At 34.6% G+C, this 23235-nt stretch overlaps 2 protein-coding genes across 2 annotated transcripts; one reads left to right on the top strand and one right to left on the bottom strand.

The window, feature by feature from the left end:
* Positions 1–608: 608 nt before the first annotated feature.
* Positions 609–9511, bottom strand: LOC108223594 (protein THALLO). Its single transcript, XM_017397917.2, has 17 exons — positions 9344–9511; positions 8853–8976; positions 8673–8758; positions 8467–8533; positions 7622–7761; positions 7284–7430; positions 7031–7164; positions 6085–6172; positions 5278–5457; positions 3720–3878; positions 3453–3512; positions 3124–3263; positions 2897–3029; positions 1768–2033; positions 1218–1284; positions 1057–1125; positions 609–969 (listed from the first exon to the last, which is right to left on the bottom strand). The coding sequence occupies exons 2-17, from the start codon at positions 8941–8943 to the stop codon at positions 838–840; spliced, it is 1959 nt and encodes a 652-aa protein (XP_017253406.1). The 5' UTR covers positions 8944–8976; positions 9344–9511; the 3' UTR covers positions 609–837.
* Positions 9512–11346: 1835 nt separating this feature from the next.
* LOC108223337 (exosome complex exonuclease RRP44 homolog A) lies at positions 11347–22738 on the top strand. The gene is made up of 24 exons (XM_017397529.2): positions 11347–11581; positions 11692–11829; positions 11906–12063; positions 12269–12324; positions 12643–12765; positions 12851–12981; positions 13085–13325; positions 14408–14564; positions 15153–15393; positions 15486–15642; positions 16334–16402; positions 17172–17297; positions 17451–17503; positions 18450–18556; positions 18961–19015; positions 19157–19256; positions 19650–19761; positions 20672–20792; positions 20913–20972; positions 21064–21169; positions 21282–21377; positions 21795–21876; positions 21952–22017; positions 22335–22738. The coding sequence occupies exons 1-24, from the start codon at positions 11528–11530 to the stop codon at positions 22531–22533; spliced, it is 2808 nt and encodes a 935-aa protein (XP_017253018.1). The 5' UTR covers positions 11347–11527; the 3' UTR covers positions 22534–22738.
* Positions 22739–23235: the final 497 nt, after the last annotated feature.

Below are 23235 nucleotides of genomic sequence, written 5' to 3'. Positions count from 1 at the left end.
TTGTTGGAGTTCTCATTCAATAAAATGTAGTAATCCCTTAAAAAATAAATATTTTATTATATATTTAGGGAACATGTTAGAACTCTGCTGGAAATGCTCTTATAAAGTATAATTAAAGTTTCAAAATATATTGATAAATTAGTTATTTAAAAGACTTATGTTGAATAAAGTATCTTCTTGCTTCGAAGGTAAGCAGTACTTAATATCCACATGATTTCAGAGGAGTATTTGTTTTGAATCAGGAGAGTTGTTATGGTTTTAAAAATTTTATTTAAAAAAAAATAAATTATTTCAGCTGATTTGTGGGTTTGATCGGGTTAGAATAAGTATTGTTTTAACAAAAATTGAGTTGTTAATTTTAGTTAATTAAAAATTTTATTTAATAACATATTTTTACATTACTAATTTATTTTATACTAAATATTTACTTTTAATTACTTAAATATAGATGAAAATTCACAAATATATTTCATTCATATAACACTCTCTCGTACCCACCTTCCTTTGGCTAACTCGCCTTTCCTTTGACCATAAAAACTCATAATCCAGGGATTGAAGGTATGATTCATATTTATATTTTTCTATGAATAGATTTGTGAGAGACAAAATTCGCTACTGGTATCCTTGCATTACAAATCTCAAATCTCAATCCCCAATCCATGAACTCTAAACAAAACTCAAGGATGGGCATCAATAGCCAAAATTCATCAAACATTTATAAGAATAGTACCCAACAATAATATTAGAGGATTGCCTAACAAAATTTGAATCACATATAGATATACAACAACTTCTCAACTACAGAGAAGAAACGTAGTACTGCAGCAGCCACGGCACTTAATTCTTGAATCTGATACTACGGCTAACTCCTGCATTAATACCAGAGGTTTCACCACCATAAGGACCACTTGGCTTCTTGATTTCCCGAACTTGACCTTTCCGGCGTTTGACAGCATCCTTATGTTTCAACTGTATATACGAAAGAAGGCAACTTGTTAGGAATTATGAAAGTGCAGTTGCTTAAGTTGACACATATGTGTATCATCATGCACAAACCTTGTATTTCTTCCTTGGATTCTTCGTAAGTTTCTTCCGAGCACGAGTAAGCCCTCTATTCTTCTCTATCTGAATTTAAATAATATTACATTTGCATTAACAAATGGTGTTCAAAATTTTGAATTATCTACCATCTGACCATTAGTTTACTAGCATCTTACCTGCTGAGTAATATGCCGCTTCCCTTCTACAAGGACTTCAGGCAACAATGGCTCCTCCATTGGGGTTCTGGAAAAGTCAAAAATTATCTTTCAGTTAGAAAACAAGTATTGTGAGAAATTGTTTTCTTTCATAACCAGCCATTTTGGAGAACATTGTTTTTATACCACAAAATTTGAGAACAATTTACCATTCTAACAGGAAACAAGACTACAATTATATGAAGACATATTGATTCACATTATAGTATGTGTTCAATGTATGTCACTTGTCCTTCAACTTCCCCCCCCCCCCCCCCTCCCCCCCCCCCCCCCCCCCCCCACATTCGTGTACACGAAAATGAGCAGCTTGACCAATATAGGACATTTTTGAGCCATTCAAAGTTTTATTTTTAGCTAACTAAAAGTTTTATATTTTTGTTGTTGAGGTAAGTTGGAAAAAGATGGAGCTTACAGGTACATCTGCCTCTCTGTATCGGTCTATAATTTACTATTCTCGATTACTTAGCAGTAGTTGCGTATGCCGAAATAAGTTAAACCAAAAAAGAAATACCTTGAGTACTTCTCTGACTTGGAAGCAAGTTTTGCCTTGTGTTGTGCTTCGACTTGTTTGTAGAACTCCAAATCAGATTCAGAATCTGATTCTGTTGCATCATCTACCTCCATGCCAGCTGACCCATTGACATCCTCAGTATTGGGTTCATCATCGCCATCATCATTCGATTTGATTCCAGCTCCTGCAAGAACCCGAAGTTCATGATTCCTTCGCCTCTCTCCAATATCATCTCTCTTTGGCAAATCATCATCACCAGAAACAAGCTACCAGAAAAAAAAAAATATACACACACAATATATGTAAATTAATCTACTTATTATTGCAAAATATATATAAATTAATTTGCATATGTTAAAGATGTATGGCATTCTTATTTAGCAAAAAGAAAGATGTATGGCATTCTTGGTTGAAAACTGTGAGTGATGAACCGCGAACACCGCCACAAATCTCCACTTCATGAATCATGATATAAAAAAATAAAACAAAAATAAACAAGTCAGGAGAACCTAACCCGTAACCAAATTTACAAATAACATTTGGTCCTCAATAGTTCAGAGATGAAATGAACTAGTACGAAAACCAAAATTCACAAATTCAGAAACTTGAGCCCCCTTCATATTGGTCACAGTGGTGAACAGCACAATTATCACCAGTCACCACACTCAAATTTACAGTCCAAATTGCCTCCAGGTAAAATGAGAGTGCAGAAATCTCAAATCAAAATCAGATTCTAGTTGCATGGAAAAAAAGAAGCAAAAATGATACTACGTATACCCTCGGAACATGAAACGTCAACAAGCAATTTATGTGAGGATGATGTTTTGGTGCTTGTTAAGTTATATTAGGCCATAGGAAGTACAAAAGTATAGGGGCAGACCACGACACCTATAAAAAAGATGAGCCTGTATACAGTGCACATGACCAACTGCCAAATAGGTACGTCCTTAAAATTCGATGCAACATTTGTAAACATTGAATTACGAGACTTGCACAAGGTACAAAAACTAAAAATTTAACATGGTCATGTTGCAAGCAACCGGTTACTAATAAGATGCATTAGCAAAACACTTCAGTCACCAACCAAGATTTCAGTCTTTTGAAAGACAACATATATGAATCCCCCTACCTTTGTCTTTTTCACTCGTGTTGCAATCTTGGCCAATGTAGATGTGTGCGAAAGCTGTGCATGCCCATTACTCTTTTCCCGGCCACTTATATCAGAAGTATAATCGTCAAAATCATCCAGTGTCTCGAGTTTTCTGTCCAATTACAAACTATTCATGTAAATCCCACTTCTAAGATTGAAAGACAGCAACTGACGTAGGAGCTCAGTAAAGTGAGTATAGCACATACCTGTTCAGTGGTTGCACATTCCTCTTTGAACTTTGATGCTTTGGGGCTACAGAACTAAAAACACCTTTCTGTTTAAGTTTTTCCTCAAGGGCTGCTCTTACTTTTAGCATTTCCATGCTTTGCAAACCAACTTTATCATTCTGCCACAATATATGGTTTGATTATAAACTGAACGATATGTCAAGTAGTGTGAAAGATTGCCAAACTATTCATGGAAAGGTTGTCTCGACAAATTTTGGGGCAATGGTGTCTCCACAGTCCTCAGCTGTGACAGGCAAATGATTTCAAAGGAATACTAAATATAAAGACATAAAGGATGTTTGACAGACCTGATGCTTGCTTTCTGCTCCTACGCTCCCAGATTCCTTCACCTCAGTTGCTCTCTGAGGCTGCATTGCATATGGCCACTAATTAGTATAGACAAGTCAACACGTCTGTTCCTTATATTTTTCAATTTGGCAACATACATTTGGCAGTTTACGAGCTAATTGAGATTTTACAGAATAAATATTTTATTTTCACTATCAAGTATAGTCTTCACTCTTTATAATATACTTACTACATTCCAGTAAAGAAGTTCATGATATGATGATTACCACTTCTATTTTGGCTGGGACTGGTGGGGCCTTGAATTCTTTGAGTACATCAGACTTATCGGCATCCTGAATAGAGAACAAAGTCTCTGTTTCGGTATCAAACTTCCTGTTCAATATATCCTCAAGTTCTGTTGGAAGATTTTCATCAAGTTTTTTCATCTGCAAGGGAACATGCGTAAGAAAGCAAATAATCAACAGATGAAACTTAGTCAAAAAGGAGCAAAAAAATGTTAAACCATTTGTTATGCATGCTTAATCATGACAGAATGATAATAACAGGAAAAGTTGACTTATCAAAGTACAAATATGTAAAAAAAACTAGAATTTCAAAGAATTACACATTTTTATGAAAAATAAAAGCACGGATACAAGAGATGGCAAGTAATAATAAACAGTAAGCTACATATATACTCCCTCTGTCCCAACCATATCTTTGCACTTTCCTTCTTGGGATGTCTCTTCCAATTCTTTACAATTCAAAACTTAGCAGAAGTAAAATTTTATAATATAAAAAATTAACTACATCCAATACTTTCCTCCACTATACTCACTTTATACATTACATATCAACCGGTCCCACCGCTTTACCTACTTTTCTTTCTCTTTCTAACTACTTTATACATTTTTCTTATTCTTCGCGTCCAACCCATTTGTAAGCAATTGGGAGGGACGGAGGGAGTAGCATTTAAATTAGTCTGCCAAGAGTCAATCAGATGGATTGAAAGATGATATAGGTCAAGTGCAAACATATTATGGTATCACTTCCATTTTCATATATTTCATTGTGAACTTTAAAAGGAGGGGATTAAAACACGTCAAAAACTCATAGAAACTTCTATAAAAGATCAAATCATAGATATAAGGTATTAGCTATGCACTAGCTGAAGCTCTGCCTAATGGAAAGATCATGTTTTCAGTACTAAGAAGTCAAGTAGTTCCCGCTTCCCTCTTTTTGTTCACCGTTTTTCTCTTCCTACTACTAATATTTCCTTGGTGTTTTCTCTTTCTGTGGTTATCAGATCTTGTTCACTCACATGCCACGTCAGTTCTAATCTTCTTAAAGTTCATCAAACCTAAATTTGTTTTTCAGATTATAACGTTCTTGTGCATTCTAATTTGACTTAATACTGGTTTAAGGAATATACGCTCCAGAACGTTTCTGGTAATTTGTGCATGTAAAGAGTGACATATGCTTTTCAAGACATGAGTAAGTGTAAATTACGAAATGGGAAATTTCACAACTAGCTGTGTATTAACAATGTAAAGACAGAAATACAATCCAGAATATCCTTATTATCTTTAATAATAGAAATATACATATCAAAGAGCCTTCTTTTGTTCTAAAAAAATTGCATCAGCACAAGCACTTGAAAAAACGAACATATGAAGACAAACAAAGTGACCAAAGAACTAAAATAGAGGTCCTAATAAAAAATTTTATGGTGATGCCAAGAAATTCATAATATGATCAAGCAAAGTCTTTAAAACCCTGCCAGCTTGAAGTGATCTCTCTGTTGTCTTTGTTAGTGAGAAAAAGAGGACACTGACGTATACTTACCTTTTCCAATAGACTTTTGATTTCCACAAGCCGCTCAATGACTGGATGATCACGAACAGGCTGTCCCTCGGACTTAAGGAGTAAATAAAAAGTAATAGCTTGGCAATATGACAGCAAAAGAACTTGTTTAAGCTCCAAGAATTTCAACCCACCTTTATTAGCAATATTCCCTTTTCTAACCTTCAAAACATATAATTTCAACATACGATTAAGCATAACAGATTAAAAGCCACTGCAAAATCAAGGGAATCAAACACATTAACTATAACATACAATCCCTTAAAGGAGAAAAATAATATTAAATATAATTACGTGCAAACTATGTGATTTTGTAAACTGGAAATAAAAGCCATTTACTCAAAAAAGCATTGCAATACAGGTTATAAAGACAAAGAGACAAAATAATGTAATAAAAAAACACCATCACTTCCAAGTTTTAACAACAAAAGAAAGCTACAAACTCCACCAAGATCAAGGTCAAAGAGTCAAAAATCATTTCAATCGGTGAAATTGTAGTCCAAATTCTCACTAATCAGTATAATCCATATAATTTCATCTGCAACATCCAGGGAAACATGAAAATCTGCAAGTACTAAATATCTGACAACTGCTATACGATACTACTACAAGTAGATATCCTAAAAACACATTATTTTATTGTTCAAGGGTTAATTTGTAATATTTACAGCAGCTAGAACCATAGATCAATCGAGTAGTTCGTCACGCGCACAGTACAAGTCTATTTCAACAAAGTAACAGAATATCAAAACAGCTAATTGCTTAAGAATTGACATATACACAACATACCTTAGTTATAAGTGGATTAACAATATTTTCAAGCTGTTCAGATGCATCACTAAGCTCTGTCAGCAAACCAACTAACTCTGGAGCAGCACTATAATTTGTTAAAATAGATCAGCCCACAGTTAGAAACACACATATAGAAACACATTCAAATAAATCAGGTTTGTATTTTTGATAAATCAACCACATGGAAGTACAATCAGCGACAAAAAACAACAAAACCTATCAGTGATTTAGTGGTAAGGATCTGACGTGTGATTTTTTAGCTTCTGGCCATTTGTATTAGCCTATTAGGGTTCCAATGGTATCTCGTAACACACAAACACAAAAAAATTCAGAATTTCATCCAAAAATGCCATTGTTTCCAAATGTGTGCCTTTCACATGTTTGCATATTACTTAAAATGTTCACCTTTCACTTCTTTCCGAATTACAAGAAAACATGCTCCACTTGCACTATTTTCAGTCACAGTTTATTGTTTGCAGTTTCACACCCAGACCATTTGATTTACTATATTTTCTTCCAACAAATAATCCTAATATAGAAAATGAATGTAGTTGTTTGCATTAAGATATTAGTACTCTTAATATAGGCTATGTGATTTGTAAACTTGTATATGTCCATGTTAAGAGGATTTAATATAAAGTGCACAAAAACTTCCTTAGCCAACAGTTTTGGACCACACAGCTTAATGAGTAACATTGTTACAACAGTGTACCCTGTGTGACAAGCATTATTATATATATTCAATATCTTGTATTGAATTACCTTTTATATTTTTATAAAATAGTTATGCGGTGTATATCACAAAATTCTACAATATAGATTACATGTTCTTATAATTTTGCACTGTCCCATCATCCATATGATTGTATCCCTAGAAGATTCTTAAGACAAACTGCATTAGCAACAACATAATTTTTACAGTGAACCTCTACGATAAGGTCACCTGTAGACAACGTCCATCTGCTCTTCAGTTGTCAAAGCATTCAAATCTTTATTGACTTTCTCAAAAGTAGTGCCGGTTTCATCTTGAGGTCCTTTTGTAGAAGGTTTTGATGTTTTCCCTTTGACCAAAATGTCCTGCAATAGCAAACAATTTGATTATTTGTACCCTACACAAAAATTAATAATTTAAAAAAATAAAATAAAGTTTGTGATCTTCAATATCAAACAGAGGCCGTATTGTGTGCATCTCAGACCTCAAATGTGGGCTCTGCATCACTGTCGTCTTCACTATCATCTTCAAGGCCAAAATCTGCCTTCGATAAAGATTTTGTTTTTATCTTCTGCAATCGCAATACTTCAGCCTCTTCCTCAGCAGGCAGATCTTCATCGCTGGATTGTATCTGTATATAGAATTACTATTAAGTGTCAGAAACATAAAAATATACTATCCTGTTTACTATTATGTAGCAAATGCAATTTAAATTCAGCCAGTTCAGAAGTCTTTTAATTATTCACTACTCCAAACTTAATAATACTGGTCAGTGATACAGTTTCATGTATATAGAGAAAATGTGATCATTTACACTTGTACCTCGTAGTCAACATTATCACCACCATGATATCCCCCTCTTCCCCACACAGTACTTTCTTCTTCTGCCTCTTTGGGATCATCATCCATTTCATCCTCAACCCCGCCAATCTTTGACTGTAATTTCTTTTGCTCCCTTTTGACTATATATGACAGTGCAGTCCTCAGTTATATAAAGTGAATGTAGAATTAATATAATAAAATAAGCCAAACTAATTATGATTAGCAAAAAAATTATATACAAGGACTCTGGAGTTACGAGACCTACCATATATATACATATTGATCAGATATAAAATGGTAATTTGTCAATTTTTCTTTTTAGGTTGTTAAATTATCCACTTTTTTTTTAAAACATAATTTTAAAAACAAAACAATGGAGCGACATATCTTAACTCGTTTGAAGTTATAATCAAGAGTTCTAGATACTAAAATAATTACTACAAATTAGTGGCCATTGCATTCTGCAGTCAAGTATGTTGATAAATCATGCTTTGATGTACTTTCAGTATCTGAAGATTCTTATACTAAATATCAGGATCAACTATAATCTACAATAAGCACTTGCAACAATATTGCTTATCAACAAGTTCGCAAGGGTATAATAAGGTAGTTTTGGCTAAGCTCATACATAACTTATAAGCCCAATATCACATGCATTTTCTGGCTTATAAGTTACTTATAATCATAAATGGACCAAATGTTTACAGAACTTGTTTAAGTTGAAGCAAGTCACATACTCCGCAAAAGTTGTTTTATGTTCCTTCTACCAGAGTTAAGAAAAGTGGTTTTGCGCATAACACCTCTTATTACAGATTATTAAAACAAGCTTATCTAGATAATATTACTTCGTGCAGCAAGCCCGGTATCTTCAATATCCTCTTCATCTTCTTCATCCTCGCTCTCATCGTCATCCTGTTATACATCATTTTCAAATCAAAACTAATAAGTAATAAATAGACTTTTAAAACGCCAAATATTTCTTAGAGCACAGTACACTCATGGCAATAATATACGGAATCACAGAGAACATATATACAGATATATAGATAACCTGGAAACCAAATACAGGATGTTCTTCATCTGATTCGGCCACATCGTCATTTATATCAATGGGAACAACATCCTTTTGCTTATGAACTGCAACAACAGAGCACATAGTATCAGGGGAGGGAGGGAGAGAGAGAGAGAGAGAGAGAGAGATGATGGGAGGGGGTTTGAGAGAGAGAGTTACAAGCATCAATTTCGTCATCTTCAGAGAAATCAAATTCATTGGACACCACTTTATTCACTTTCTTGCTGCTGTTGCTCTTCTTTCGACCCATTCCTCCTTGACACCCCAATTAATAATTAACAACCTGCACAAAATACTCCCTTCAAAAAACAAACATATAGCCAGCAGAACTAAGCTAACACCATATTCATAATAACAATGTCAAGACTCGATAGATATCAACCACCTCCCGCGCCCCAGTCTCCTAAAAACTGAAATTCCAAGACACTAATTCAACTCAATAACTAATAATATACACACAGACTTCTATAAGTTAGTGGAGACCGGATAAGCAACTTGAATAAATTTGATTCAGGCATTTTATCAAACAGCGAGAGAGAGCAGAATCAGATATACCAACTGAAGCAAAGCAGAGAAAGTGAGAAATAAAACAGGTATTAAACGTTAATTGTTGAGCAAGTGAGGAATAATAGTAGAGTGAATAGGGTGACCTGAATACAAGTGAATGATTGATGCTGGTGAGACGGAGAAGAACCCTAATTTACAAAATATTATGGGGACAAGGCGAGAGCGGAGGGTTTAAAAGCGGCGACGGCCTCCCAAATAAACCCTTGCAAGACGGCTGTAAAATATACGGTATGATTATTTTTACTTTACCTATGCCTGTTTGGCTGCTACATTAAATTTAAGTGCTTTTTTTCGTGAAAAGCCAACTTCTGATTTTCTTGACTCGTTTGTATAAAAAATTCAAAAGTACTTAAAAAGACTTCTACTTATTTCTCAGACACTTTAATCACTTATAAGTCTTAATTTGCTTCTAACTTTTATTTCACTTTTTTATTTTAAATAAGAATCGCTTATTTTAAGTCTACTCAAACGGTCCCGATACGTGCGTGTTTTGTTATTGATACCTTAAACAATTAATCTACAAATTAAATCAGGGAAGTTATCGAAGATATGTTTTTTCGTTGCAAGTTCACGTTCTTTTTTTTTAAGGGGTCGTTTGGTTCGAGCAGTGGTGTGGGGTTGGGCTGAGGAATCGGGTTAAGCCCAGTATAGGTTTGAGGTATCATGTCTGATATCATGTGTTTGGTTGAGTTTAAAATTTAGTTAATAATTTATATTAATTAAAAAAAATAATAAAATTATTATAGTTATATATTTTTGCATCATTGATTTAATTTTGTATCAAATATTAATATTTCAGTACTTAAATAGAGACAAAAATAAAAATAAAAAATGAATGCATCTCATGCCCACCTCCCCACTTGGGTATCAAAAATCCATACCTTGGGGGTTTAGGGTATGGGTTTCAGATTTTATTTTTTCCAACCAAACACCATGTATGAGTTTTGAATGGACAAACCCCATACCTGATTCCTGATACCCATGAACTTGACGACCCCCGAAAAGTTTGCAAATATACGTTAACAAGCGCGATATCTCAATCCATCCCTCAACAATAGCATCTCACAACCTCCCTCTACTTCTCCCATGTCAACCTCCCTCTAATTATCTCATGTCTCATTATTTCTCTCCCCTAGCTCTACAAGCCTCATTGTCTCTAGTCGTAGTCCCTCTTCTCATTCCCTCCTCCTCTCTCCAATAACTGAATTATAGAATAGGGTTCAAAATTTTGGAAAGATCAAAAATTGAATTATAGAATAGGGTTTAAAAATAGGTATCATATAGATGTATGTATATAATTGCGCGTGTATGATTGTATGTGTGATTGCGTTGTTGGTTGATTAGGTATACTGATGGTTAGTTGTCGTGGTTGTTGATTTTGATTTTTGTAATTATTTTTGTGGTTGTTTTTTGTGATGTTAATATTGGCCCCACAGGGGCATTCATTTTATATCTCTGCAACTGGCCGCAACTTATTATGCAAATAAACGTAATTTTCAAAAGATTTTTTCAAAGCTGCATATATGGTTGCATATGCAACATTTGTATTTTCGAAAAAATTATTTGAAACATAGTATTCTTGCAGTTTGTTTTAAAAGACAATAGTATTTTTGTAATTTTTTTTTTAGACTTGGGTATCTATGAAAAAATCCCATCAGATTTTGGATTACCAATATTATACTACTAAGCATGTATATACACATAGATTACATAAATTAAATTATAATAGGACCACTAAGTATAGTAAAATATTATATAAAGATTCGATAAACAAAAAGAAAAGAAAGAAACCAACTACGTAGTAAAATTTTCTCCATTTTCATAATATTGGGTCCGTTTGGCCAAGTTTAAAAAAAGTAATTCTTTGCTTAAAGTAAAAAAGTGGATTAAGAATGATAAGTAAATAAGTTAATAAAGTGTTTGAAAAAGAAGTAGAAGCCGTGAGAGAGAAGTTAGCATTCTCAATTTACTAAGAGTGCTTCTACTTGGTCCAGAGAAATAGAAGCCCAGAAGCACCTTCCACTCCTCGTTACCAAACAGGGGCAATGATTATTGACAAAGAAAGGGGAAAAAAACCATAACGGCCGGATTAGCTGGATCAATAAACTGGAAACGGTAAAAAAACAAACAACAGCTGGCGCTGTTCAAACAACAGCACCCACCAAACCCTAAAAAACAATTGCCCTGTTCAAGCTGCTGAAGCTCCTGTCATACTCACAAGTCACATCTATTTCTGCCCTGCTTTCGAACCGTAGCACGAGCACAAAATGTTGCAGAACAAATCTTTCGTGCGTAAAACACGTCAAGGAAAAGTCGTTAAGGTCTGTCTTCTCTTAAACCCTAGCCCTAATTTCATCCTCAACTAAACACACACTACACACACAAACACACATATTAATTATGCATGTTTATTTGTTTAATTGTGTTGTAGGTTGTTCGGGAGCACTATTTACGAGATGATATATACTGCGGAGCTCCGTCGTGTCAAGTTTGCGATACGAAGGACGCTCGGCTGAGCTCTTCGATACCGAGTGTGCTTGTTTTGGACACGAATGTCGTGCTCAATCAGGTATTGATTGTGAATTGTTTGGTGTTGGAGTTATGTGAAGTATTGTGGTGTTGAATTGTGTTTGAATTTTCGTTAGATTGATTTGCTTGAGAATCCGGCGATTAATAATGTCGTGGTGTTGTCGGTGGTGTTGGACGAGGCGAAGAATAAGAATCTTTCGGTTTATAATAGACTTAGGGCGCTTTGCAGCAATTCTTTGAGGAACTTTTTCGTGTTTTCTAATGAATACCACAAGTATGTCCCACATTTTATTTTCATCTTGCTATTTGAATTTTGAGTTTCTTTGTAGCTCACATTTGCAGTCAGTAGGTGACGGGAAACTGATAATATGCTTTAGCATGATTTGGGGTTCTGTCAGATTCAAACAGAGCACACACTTCCAATGGTTAATTTTTGTTTAAGTTCTATGATTTCTAACTGGGAAGTTTATTTGCTATAGAGACACATATGTGAAGGCTATGGTCGGTGAAAGTCCAAATGATCGTAATGACAGAGGTATGGTCTTTGCGCTTCCTCCTAGAGAGTTTTCTTTAAGAGTAAATCTTGTGCTACAGCATTTCTGTGTAGGGGTTTAGTTTTAATGGAATATGTGCCGGATTTGTAGCACAAATTTTTGCTGAACATAATTAATTGAAATTCTTCCTTATATTTACTGGGGCAATGAGGTTAAATCCACACGAAGTTTACAAGCATGCCACTTAACTTTTTATATTATTTATCATCCAAAATAACGCGATTTAGCATACTTTAAGTATAAATGTAATAAATGTAATTTTGATTTCTGACCTGTAACTTGAACTGTTGGTTGTTCAGCAATTCGTGTGGCAACCCAGTGGTACCAAAATCATCTTGGCAGTCGAGTTCAGGTTTTGCTAATTACAAATGATAGAGAAAATAAAAGGAAAGCCACTGAAGAGGGCATTTCTGCAGAGACAGGTTCATCTTCTTGGGTGACTTGTGTAGTTTCTGTAAATTGGTTGACACTATTAAAGTCCGCTGATAAAGTAACATTCTGTTTCAGTTGAGTCATTCGTAAAGTCTCTTGGTCAACCGGAATTGCTTGATCTTCTTGTCCGTCCTCAATCTGACGATGTCCATATGGTAGATTCTGAAGATCTTAGACCTTCGAAGAGAAAAGTGATATATACTGAGGTAATGTTGGCATTTGTGCTTGCTGTAATTGTCTACTTAGTGTTGTGAGCCATTAAATACAGTCATTCCTTTCAAAATATTAATATATGCTTTTTTAATTCAGCACAAGCCCATGTCAGAAATTACTGCTGGCCTACATAGTAGAATCTATCATCAAGGAAAACTTCGGGTTAATCGTTACAATCCATTTGAAGCATATGTTGGTAGTGAAAGTATTGGTGACGAGATCATTATCTATGGACGTCCTAACATGAATCGGGCTTTTGACGGCGATATAGTCGCCGTTGAACTGCTGCCACAAGAACAATGGCAGGAAGAGAAATCTCTACTTTTAGCTGATGAAGGTACATGGTAATAACACTTGTTAGTAAATACAATAATAAATGAATTACAAGTCACTGATGGGCATATATATTTGACATAATATGTTTTTCTTTTTGTGGCTAAAATCTAGCGTTATTTCTACTTTCTTTATGTATTAATTTTACTTACGATGACGAATATGAAATGTTGCTAAGCGTGCACACAACTTAAAAGGTTATGCTTCCAAAATAAATTTTTTTATGACATTCCAGTTGTTGAAAGCTTTCCTGTGGTGGTTAGAGTGCAATGTGGAGACAAATTAGTGAAAACTGAATATTCTGTAATATATGTAGACAGATGCAAGTTGTGCATCAAAATTTATAATTCAATTTTTTTATAGATCATGGAATTGCATTAAGACTCTCAAGTTGTTAGAATTGTATCCATCTCTGAGACCCTGACTACCACTACCTAGTTTCAGTTTTCATTAGAATTAGTACATTTGTATCGAACCGTTGGTACATGAATTCTGTTCGCTTTATGGAATAGTTGAATACTTGAATCAATTATATTGAAGCCTAAAGGACTAAATTTAAGCACTCTCAGAAACATTGTCACATGACCTATTAATAATTAATTTCTGAAGAATTTCAGGCAGGGTGGCAGTAAAATAGGAATTAATTTGGGGTGTAGGACATAGAGTAAAGGTTACAGGAAGGGGATGTACAATGAGAATGAATACAGAACTTCCTTATCTGTACTATGTGTATGGTTGTATGTGAATAAATGAATCAACGAGGTGAGTTTCCAAAACCGGGTAAGAGATTTCCCGCAATTCTCTTGAACTTCTTTAACAGTTAATGAGTTCAACATACTTTTTTCCGAAACTTGTTACACTCTTTTCTAATTCTCCAAAAAATTCCAAATCTTATTTTGTTCTTGAGTCTTGACATATGCTGGAAGTCTAGAACAGACCCATATATTTAAGCAGGTCTTTTCACAGCTCTTTGCTTTAGTTTTGTTACATCTCCATAATATGTATTCTTTCCGTTAATTTTTTTTTTATGTAGCAACACATTGCTTTTATGCATGAAAGCCTTTTAACAAATTCTCTATTTTTTAGAGGATGAACCTGAAGATGATGTTCACCTAGTCCCTGCCAGCGCTGATGATGCTCCCAGGGTTGCAAATCCAGTTGAAGGATCAGATGGAACCATGAAATCCGTTGCTTCGCGCCCAGCCGGGCGTGTTGTTGGTGTTATTAAGCGGAACTGGCACTCGTAAGTTATTAGTTTTTTTTCCCGGAATGCCTTGGTGGGTTTGTCAAAATAGTTTGTTATCTAACTGACTCTCAAGGTTTGATACTACAGTTAGTTCACTTCATTTCATTTAGTAATCCTCCTCTTTGTAGGAAAAAAAATTCATCCTTTACTAGAAGCGTATTTTAGATACTCAGGACCGTCATGTATAATCAATTGTTTATACCTCAATTCTGAATTGTGTTCTCTCTGCCATGTACGGAGTCATGGTACAGTTCTTGTTTTCTTGCTACCAGTTGTCTAGCAGCACTATAATTTCATCTTTCCAATTTTTTACAAAATTATTTTTCTGATGTTTGTCTAGTATTGTTGACCCGTGCTTGTCCAGACCTGAGATTCAGTGGCACACAACCCATTTTGTTTTGATCTAAACTTGCAGCTATCTTTGTTATGTATGCTATGATATCCAACTTCGTGATTTTTTTGGATCTTCATTGGTTGGAAGGCTTATAATGAATGACGTAACTGGTCAAGATTGCAGAATGAAATCATTATAGTCATTTGTACCATGACTTGTTAGATTTACTAAATAAACATTACATTGTGCAGTTATTGTGGATCTTTGGAGCCAATGCCTATGCCCGCAGGTAATGCTGGTATCGCCCATGCATTATTTGTCTCGAAAGATAACAGAATTCCGAAGATACGAATTCAAACTAGACAGCTTGAAAATCTTATGGATAAAAGAATTATTGTTGCTGTTGATTCCTGGGATTGTTCATCTCGTTATCCTTCTGGTCATTACGTGAGAACTATTGGACAAATAGGTGATAGGGATACTGAAAGTGAGGTAAGCTAATCGATTTTTGCTGTTCTGATTGTCTATGTTTCATTAGATTTTGAATCTATTTTGACTGCAATCTCTCATTATGGATACTGCAGGTAGTATTAATAGAGAATGACATAGATGCAAGACCATTTTCCTCCCAGGTTCTGGCTTGCCTCCCACCCATTCCCTGGTCTGTGTCTCCAGAAGACCTAAGCAATCCAATTAGGCAGGATCTGCGTCATATACGTGTCTTTAGTGTTGATCCACCAGGTGAGTGAACAATGGATTAGTAACTACTAAAATATACTCTCTTTTTTTTCCTCTTATCAGTCATAGTGTTGTAAAACACGCAGAGTTGGAAAATCGCAAGCTTCAATTTTGAACTGCAACTCGCGAAGCGCGATTACTCGCACATTTTATTTGCCTAGAATCAGATTATCTATACAATTATCTATAATTATACTTGTATAATTTGAGAATGTTTGTTTTAGTATTAAACAATAGAATAATACTTGAAATACTTTAAAACATAAGTAAAAGTCTCAAACATAGTGGGAATATCACATAAAAGTATCAAACTATCAATAACACTTAGCAAGTCTAAAGCTTTCAAATTGTTTAGCTCAATCTCAGTTCCCTCAAATTCTTTCTCTTCTGAATAAAGAGTCATAACTTATTAAGATAGGTAGTTTTTTTAAGGGCATTTCAGTCTTTTTGTATTTTTGCAAGTTTCTGTGATTTTAGTGCAATCTTTTATAAGTAGTCATGAGTCGAGCGCGATATTAAGCCAATTTCATAGTCGGAATAAATCACTCATACTCAGCTTGCCGAATCTTCGCCTACTCACGAAGCGCGATTAATCGTGATCTTAACAACACTTTCAGCTGGACTATTTAGTATCAAAAATATTTTAACAATCAATTATACGTTTTCAAAAACTAGACCTTTTTGATTGGTGCAGGATGCAGGGATATTGATGATGCATTACATTGTACGGCTTTTCCGAATGGAAACTTTGAAGTGGGAGTTCGTATCCTCTTGTGTTGTTTAACATTCATTCTTTCTGTGTATTGTCTTGGACATGCAGGGCAAAGTTCAAATTTCTTCTCGCACTGAAACAATATTAATACACCCGATGTGCCAATTGTCTAAACTTGGTCATTAGCAGAGGCGATGCATAGTTTTCACTCGTCCCAATGAGATTCTCACAGTCATTACTCAGATGTAAGATGTGACAGTGCAATATAAATTGTCATAACCAGTACACTCTATGGGATATATATTTCATATTGCCCAAATTGCTAGTCTATCTTTATTGCAACTCCTAAATAAATATGACGAAGGGAAGAACTGCATTGTTAGACTTGCTGGGTTTTCAGGGCTCAGATAATTTAAATATAAAACTGTAAATGCCAAGCAAAACTCTGAAGATCCATCAAACATTCTACTGCTACATTTGATCATCATTAGACCATGTTTAATATTACCTGCCAGTTACCGCTACTAGTGGGTTTTATTCTTTGGCCTGGGAAGTAACTTTCATAGATATTTTGGTGTACTAAATTATTTCTTGTGAACCTTCTGGTCTGCCATAGTTTTTGTCACTTTGTAATCCTCTTTACATTAATTTTTTTTGTAAAAATAATACTAGCAGTTGCATGTTGTGATTTTTTTCCCCCTACTATGTTAGTATAACACTAATTACTTTGATTGAATGGATCTTTGTGTCCACTGTAAACCTCACCTACAGAATCTTCTGCAATAATATCCACTGTGGATCTTTGATTACAATAAATCAGATATTGCTGATGTCACAAACTTTGTCCATTCTGGTACTCCTCTCGATGAAGAGGCTACTCAAAGAGGCACTTCTGTCTACCTTGTTGAACGCCGTATTGACATGCTCCCAAAGCCTTTAACAGAGGGTAAAACTTCAAGTGTTATAGTTAAATTTAATATTTGTATTGCCCTCCTAGAGTCTTGAATTATGCTATCATGACATGTTTTGACTTTTTTTTGATTAAATAATGATTCTATGCAAAGCTTTTTGTAGCTCATTATGACCTGATAATTTGCAGATATTTGTTCTCTTCGAGCTGATGTTGAGAGATTGGCCTTTTCTGTTATTTGGGTAAGTGAGTACGATATTTTAGAAGCCATGTATCAGATTTCATCTCGAAACGGGGTTTATTTGATGTCCAAGTATTATATGTCGCAGTTTGACATTTAAAGGGCGTGCATACAGCAAGATTTAAGTGATTACCAGATATCTTAGTTTTTCTTGTTTTTAATCACCTAACTGAAACCTAATTTAATATGCTTTCTAGCCAATGGATTTATTTTCTAGTTGTTTGTAAATGGGCAACTTGAAACCTTTTCCGCAGTTTGTCAGAATGTAATCCTTTTTCTTTGAATCATCAATAGTTATTAAAAATAATTATAAGAGTACTATTTTAGGTCACCTAGTCACCTCTTCTACGTACATTTACTTGAGTAAAATGTAGGAAAACCAATTTGCTTCTATTTTATGTCCCTAGTTTATTGATGATTCCTGCTTTCACTGAATGTACCAACTTTTTCAGTTTTTAATGCTTTGATTGCTCTAGTTCACTTGGTTATAAGCATTAAAAGCATGCATTTTTGGACAATCCTTTTAGAAGTTTTTTAAGATAATTTATAGTAATATATAACACTCTTAGATTCTGCCGCTTTCGAATTTATTATGTCCGGATAAAATTTATTGTGCTTTTAGAAATATTTAGTAATACAATACTTTAAGATTGCGCCGCTTTCGTGGCTAATACGTCCAGGTGAAATTCTATTTTGCTTTTAGAAATATGGCCGAGATCATTGGAGTCCAGACCAAATAGAGTGAGGGAGATTGAGCTCTAGTTTATGTGGTCAAATGCATGATATTAACTAACACTGAATTATCCATTAGGCAAGCCTGATTTCTGCTACAATAATAGTTTATGTTTGTGAAATTAGAGTTATGTGCATATCTCTTTGTCTCTTAATACTCCGATGATTGCAGCTGGTTGAACATGCTTTCCATATTTCATAAATTGTTATCCCAGGAAATGACACCTGAAGCAGAAATTATTTCTACAAGATTTACAAAAAGTATAATCAAGTCATGTGCAGCATTGTCTTATGTAGAAGCGCAAGCAAGGATGGATGACAGGTGCTAATATTTTCTCTAATTAAACATTAAGCTTAATGTTACTGAAGGAGATCATAGACTCTGTTATTCTGTTACAGTAGCATAATTAAACTCCCTACTCCAGCATTTTAGCTCAATTGACTTTTGGGAGTGAAATCTGAAGGCTTCTCAAAATCAACAACACAAATAAGATGAACTGTATGGCAAAAAAAAAATAATAAGATGAACTGCACAATAAATTAGTATTTCGATTTAGTTATAGAACTATAGAGGTATATATATCAAATTCAAATACTATAATGTCACAAAAACAACTTTCAGAATATAAAATTGATATCATATTTTGGAGTGGACAGAGCCTTAAAAGACTGCCCTTCCCTGCCCCAATCAGCTTGTAAACTGTTTATTTTACTTCTGAGTTGCAGGCGCATGGTGGATCCTTTAACTGCAGATTTAAGAAATATGAATTCTTTAGCCAAGGTATGTGTATAATTTATATATGTATATATCATTTTGTTAAGACTGCAGAATATTTTTTAACAATAATTCATATTAAAAAGCACTCTTAATGTTTGTAACATGTTTAACCTTTTTATGATCTGTATTTCCATTGTGTTGCAGATAATGAGGCAAAGGCGGATTGAGAGAGGGGCACTAACGCTTGCTTCTGCTGAAGTGAAGTTTCAAATTGATACTGAAACTCATGATCCTCTAGATATTGGTCGGTTAACAAGATACTATATTGTTTTCTTTTCCTACTTACTGTTAAATAATTATTAGGTTATCCTTCAGCTCTGTGATGACCATATGTATGGTAAAGGTAAAGGAGTACCGTTGTATGGTTGCAAAAGAGTTAGTTTGTTCAAGGAATTCTGGAAACATCTCTTATAGGAGAATTTAGTAAATATATTATCTGCTTGCTCTGCTAGATGAAGAAGAATTGTGGGAACAGTAGTTTTCAGGATTTATTGTTAATTTTAAAATGATTAAAATTTGTCATCTTTAATTTTCTCATGTGTCCTGAATGTAGCTCGTCTTGCATGTCCTTATAGTGATCAGAAATCTGACTTTGAAGGAAGTTTTGAAGCTAATAACTAATGACTTGCATGTGTAGGTATGTATCAAATTCGGGAAGCAAACCAGATGGTTGAGGAATTTATGCTTGCTGCTAACATTTCAGTTGCTGAAAAGATTCTGAAACATTTTCCTGTGTGTTCACTGTTAAGGTATATATATATTTTGTCTCATTTGTCCTCATAACTTGCCAAAACTTTTGCAGTAGGAACAAAACCTTTAACTGATTGTAAATATTGAAGCCAGCATTTTGCAATGTCTGCAAGATATCATCATGTCAAGTGTTCACTGTTAAATTTTGAATATATGCTGATATTATGATGATAAGCAATAGCTTTTACAGAGACTATATTAATTTCTGATGTGAGTTCAAACATCAACATGAGGTCAAACAGTAGGTGATGACCTTAGGTATAACGCCTTCCTATAAATTGACTAGGGTGATGGCATGCTTAATTCTGTAGATTGTCAAGAAACAGAAGAGGAAGTAGGGTCTGACTGAATTAATCCAATATCTATACTATACTAAACTATAATAATCAAAAATAGGTATGATCCCTTCTAATCACATCCGTTAAAAATTTTCAACTCAAATTGATGTTTAGACATAATACTAATAGAAATTCAATAAAAAATGTCTATGGTTCTATTCCCGCAGACAGCATATTAAATTTTATGTTGAACTTTTACAATATTAATTTTAAAAACATTAATAATTGTAAAATTCTGACAATTGCAGTATATACTTTTTAAAATTATTTATAATATATAGAAATATGATAATTAAAAATTACTGAAAAAACAAACCATTTAAAATTACCCCGTGCTTTGCACGGGTTGTAAGCTAGTTCATTCTAATGCAAGCATCACATGATCGTCTTAACGCAGTTGTAGTGGACTTTGCAGATCCATTATATTTTAACCTTGCCATGTGTCATTTATGCCGCTTCATTAAGTTACCTTGTAAATTTTGGGAAAAGATCTTTTGATTTTAATCTTTTTAAAGTTCATGTGGTTGTTGATTGACTATTGGCTACCATATGATTATATGTTTTCTTGCAGGCGCCATCCTAGTCCAACTAAAGAGATGCTTGAGCCTTTGCTACGTACTGCTGGTGCTGTTGGTCTCAGTCTGGATGTGTCTTCATCAAAGGCACTAGCTGATTCACTTGATCATGCAGTGGTGAGTTCCGTCTCTACTAGTCAAGTCAGGTTTCTTGTGTAGAGCTGATGCCTCTGATATTTCCTGGCCCTCTTGCTTTGTGTGTATAACTCAACATTAATCACAATAACAATGTTCCAGGGCGATGATCCATACTTCAATAAATTGATCCGTATACTTGCAACGAGATGCATGTCACAGGTATCTTCATCTGATCAATCTCGGAATTTTGATGTGTTTTCTGTGTGAAAAAAATATGTGCATATATTTATGTGGTTGATTGCAAATTCAGGCAGTATATTTCTGTAGTGGAGACCTCAGCCCTCCAGAGTTTTTCCATTATGGACTTGCAGCACTGTTGTATACGCATTTTACCTCCCCTATCAGGAGATATGCAGGTCAATGAATGTTTCAGTATTTATATATATCTATTACTAAAAATATTCTTAATCGATAAACTATGAAGTGAATGATGTATTTTTGCATGACCTAAACTTTTTTCCTGTTCAGATGTTGTTGTACACAGGTTGCTTGCTGCATCTTTAGGAATATACAAGCTTCCAAATATATTCCAAGACAGACCCCAACTCACCAGTATTGCTGATAGTAAGACTGCTATTTGTTTTTTCCATTGCCTGTAGAAAGCCAATATGTACTACTAAACAGAATTGATTAATTGAAACCACGTAATGCAAGTGATAATAGCAATTGCACTTTACCGGCCAATTTCTCCCACAAACAAGTCCTGTTAAAGCTGAACAGTAGACTATTATGGTGAACTGCCGATTATGTTTAAAACTGAAGTACTTTTTGCATGTCTAATATTGCACACTAGCCATTTTTAAGTAATATATATCATCATCAAGCTGTGGTTTTGAGAATATTGATGATTGATGAGTGCATGGCCAGGTGTTGGTATAAGCTTAGATGCCAAAGTTGCTAATATAAGATGTTTGGATCTACTGGTTTATTTATTACTTTTATATGGTAATCACAAATCGCTTCTAATGAGTTTCTCTTCAGATCTAAACTATCGACATAGAAATGCACAAATGGCAAGCCGTGCCTCAGTAGAGCTCCATACAATCATATATTTCAGAACAAGGTATGTATATTAGACCTTGGATCCGCCCTCGCAAATCTCCTCCTCTATCTCATGTCTGTGCATGATCTTTTGCAGACCTACAGATACCCAAGCCAGAATAGTGAAGCTAAGATCAAACGGCTTTATAGTATTTGTACCCAAGTATGGTCAACTCACCTTGCATATGATATTTTTTATTGTTACTTTGTATTAGTTAAAAGTTAAAACTGCTTTCACTGTTTCACTGTTGCACCAAAGGTGCACTCCCACCTCTCTAGTCACTTTTGAGCTTTAAGAACTTTCGTTGCCAACAATTATCATCGCGCATGGTCCTGAATATTAGGTTGCCGATGTTATACTTTGAACATATTCCTTAACAGCAAAGAAGTAGAATGTGCTTGTTACCATTAGTTTAAGATATCGTAACTTTTTCTTTTTTCCGTCATTCATGATTGGCCTTTTTTCATCCTTCTGTATAGATATGGTATTGAAGGACCTGTATACTTGACCGCGAGAGGTGAGAAGGGAGGCGGAGAATGGTCGGTAGATGAGCAACAACAGAAGATTAAGAAGATGGACGGTAGTGTCTGCTACAGCGTTCTTGATACCGTAAACATTCATATGGAAGTTGTAGAACCCCAACCGAATAGACCCAAGCTTCAGCTGACACTTGTCTAATACCCTAAAAGACCTACAAAAAAGAAATACAGCACCGAGTCTTGTTGTGTTGAGAGTTGTTATAGGGAAGAGAGGTATAGCTTGTGGGTATTACAGAACAAGATATATTTTTAGTTTTATACAATGTGATTAACTATTTATCTTCTTATTTCTTACGTTTGAATTGAACTTGACAATAGTAGACATTCTTAGTCGATTCCGTACATTTATGGTTGTATGGTCTACTAACTCGATTCTTGTCTTTGGAATTCGGTGTTTGGTAAAATGCTGTTACGTTTTGACGACTAAACAAACAAAAGAAGGCGCTACGTCAAGTTGTGGGAGTTTTAAACAAGAAGTCTAGTATAGGCGCCGTGTCAAGTTTTGTGACCTTTTAGCATATAAAGTTTAGTATTTACCCAATCAAAGGTCAGCTTCAACATTTTTCAAGGCAAACTATATTTTTAACCCAGTTAAGCCTCAAAAGCCACAAGGATGCTATAAAATTATAAATGTGGGAAACTGGGAATTATTCACAGGATATCAACCACTCGCCTTTCGGTAATTAAACTTAAAATATGACGTATTTCTAGTTTTTTGCAGGATACCAAAGAAAAAGATTAAATTTATTTTTCCTACAAATTACTAGTAGAAAAACTTGGGGGGTGACATATCATATGGCACAACTAGATTCTAGAAGCCTCAAACTTTTCTACCATGAAA

This window comes from Daucus carota, chromosome 5, assembly GCF_001625215.2.
Source record: "Daucus carota subsp. sativus chromosome 5, DH1 v3.0, whole genome shotgun sequence".
NCBI lineage: Eukaryota > Viridiplantae > Streptophyta > Magnoliopsida > Apiales > Apiaceae > Daucus > Daucus carota.
The sequence above is the reverse complement of the archived record's forward strand: the minus strand, read 5'-3'. Positions and strand labels throughout refer to the sequence as shown.

Coding starts and splice junctions, on each gene's coding strand:
- LOC108223594 (XM_017397917.2), bottom strand. CDS start 8,943: ATGGGTCGAAAGAAGAGCAACAGCAGCAAGAAAGTGAATAAAGTGGTG. Junction 3,513..3,719: donor TCCCAGCCAAAATAGAAGTG/GTAATCATCATA, acceptor TATGCAATGCAG/CCTCAGAGAGCAACTGAGGT. Junction 970..1,056: donor ATCCAAGGAAGAAATACAAG/GTTTGTGCATGA, acceptor TCGTATATACAG/TTGAAACATAAGGATGCTGT.
- LOC108223337 (XM_017397529.2), top strand. CDS start 11,528: ATGTTGCAGAACAAATCTTTCGTGCGTAAAACACGTCAAGGAAAAGTC. Junction 11,830..11,905: donor CGAATGTCGTGCTCAATCAG/GTATTGATTGTG, acceptor AATTTTCGTTAG/ATTGATTTGCTTGAGAATCC. Junction 22,018..22,334: donor TTTATAGTATTTGTACCCAA/GTATGGTCAACT, acceptor CCTTCTGTATAG/ATATGGTATTGAAGGACCTG.